Source organism: Amphimedon queenslandica, unplaced genomic scaffold (genome assembly GCF_000090795.2).
Source record: "Amphimedon queenslandica unplaced genomic scaffold, v1.1 AMPQUscaffold_12095, whole genome shotgun sequence".
In the NCBI taxonomy this organism is placed as follows: domain Eukaryota; kingdom Metazoa; phylum Porifera; class Demospongiae; order Haplosclerida; family Niphatidae; genus Amphimedon; species Amphimedon queenslandica.
This window is the reverse complement of record NW_003547666.1, coordinates 5,788-7,257: the sequence shown is the minus strand read 5'-3', so window position 1 is coordinate 7,257 and position 1,470 is coordinate 5,788. Positions and strand designations below refer to the sequence as shown.

Here is a 1,470-nt window from a genome sequence, read left to right as displayed (position 1 = left end):
CATAAGGGGAGTATCCTAGCTGTTCACATACAACTCTGGCATCTGTATTATCCCATTCATTATCACAGACAGTACCCCATGTTCCATTCACACAGATTTCAACTCGACCAAAGTTATGAAACTTTACATTTCCTTTCAGTCTAATGTCACCATCAACACAAGGGGCTATAGTCAATTACTAAACATGTATAGAGTATTAGTGACATGATTTGTACCTTCACATTTGACTCCAGCATGATTGTCATAGTTATAACATGAAGAGGTGCCATGTGAGCAGTTTAAGAGAAAATTTTCACTGCTAGAACAATAAAAATTAGAGAAATGTATAGGGCCAGCACTTTTGCCATAAATATTTGAGGTAGCTGCTCCTACATGTACATGTATATACGCAGACAGAACTTGATAATGAGGTTATAGTCACAAAAACTAACCAATAGTTGTATATCCCAACTGTCTGCATGTAACTTGAGCATCAGCTCTACTCCAAGCTGGAGGACATATTGATCCCCAAACTCTTTCATAACACACTTCAACAATTCCTTCATACTGAGATGGACCACCAGTTAATCTGATATCACCATTACTGCAATTATCACTAGCATTAAATACTAGTAAAAAAATGAAATAAGACGATCTGCTAAATTATGTACCTGAACATTGAACATAAGTATCTTCGTAGTCCAAGCAGCTGTATTCTTCAATAGTATTATGAGAACAATTAAAGACACTGTTTTCAGTACCATTACAGTTTAAATCAATAATATGGAATAATTTTTGATAGTCGGTATAAAGACCAGTTAAGGCCATAGCTTCTGCAATTAAATTAGTAATTACATATACTGATAATCATAATACCGTTTCCAGAGAATCCTAGTTGTCTACATACAACTCTGGCATCATCATTATGCCAATAATCATCACAAACAGTGCCCCAGGTTTCATCAACACATACTTCAACTCTTCCTACCAATGGATCAGTAGTGCCTACAATCCTCACATCACCAGTTTTACAAAATGCTACAAAGAACAATATAAATTATAAGTACAAGAATGAATTCTCTTACGCTGACACCTAACACCAGCATCATATTGGTGATGAAAAGTTGCCATGTAATCTATTGCATTACAATCAAGAAGAGAATTTTTTATGGAATTACAATAAACAGTCAATAGTATTGGGCCATTTCCTTTGCCAAAACGTGCTGAGCTATAATAGACTGCACCTACAGCATAAAATTATTACAAAAATACACATACATGTACATATAACTTATGTACCTGGTGCAGTGTATCCTATTGCATTGCAAACAGTTTGAGCAAAAATATATGATTGAGAATAATAAGTACGGTAATATACTACTGTTCCCCATGCATTATTGATGCATATTTCAACTGTTCCTTCATATTCAGTTTTTCCACCAAAGAGTTTAATTTCCCCATCAGTGCAATTGGAATACTCTGAACCATGAA

The 1,470-nt window shown here is 34.8% G+C and overlaps 1 protein-coding gene across 1 annotated transcript in view; it reads right to left on the bottom strand.

The window, feature by feature from the left end:
* Positions 1–1,460, bottom strand: part of LOC100632262 (deleted in malignant brain tumors 1 protein-like) — a 9,134-nt gene extending 7,674 nt beyond the window's left edge. Inside the window, exons 1-7 of the mRNA XM_020004605.1 lie at positions 1,279–1,460; positions 1,065–1,223; positions 856–1,017; positions 651–812; positions 432–608; positions 216–368; positions 1–165 (exon numbers count right to left, since the gene is read on the bottom strand). Of these exons, the coding sequence (XP_019860164.1) occupies positions 1–165; positions 216–368; positions 432–608; positions 651–812; positions 856–1,017; positions 1,065–1,110 (865 nt within the window). The 5' untranslated portion in view covers positions 1,111–1,223; positions 1,279–1,460. The remainder of the gene's footprint in view (positions 166–215; positions 369–431; positions 609–650; positions 813–855; positions 1,018–1,064; positions 1,224–1,278) is intronic.
* Positions 1,461–1,470: the final 10 nt, after the last annotated feature.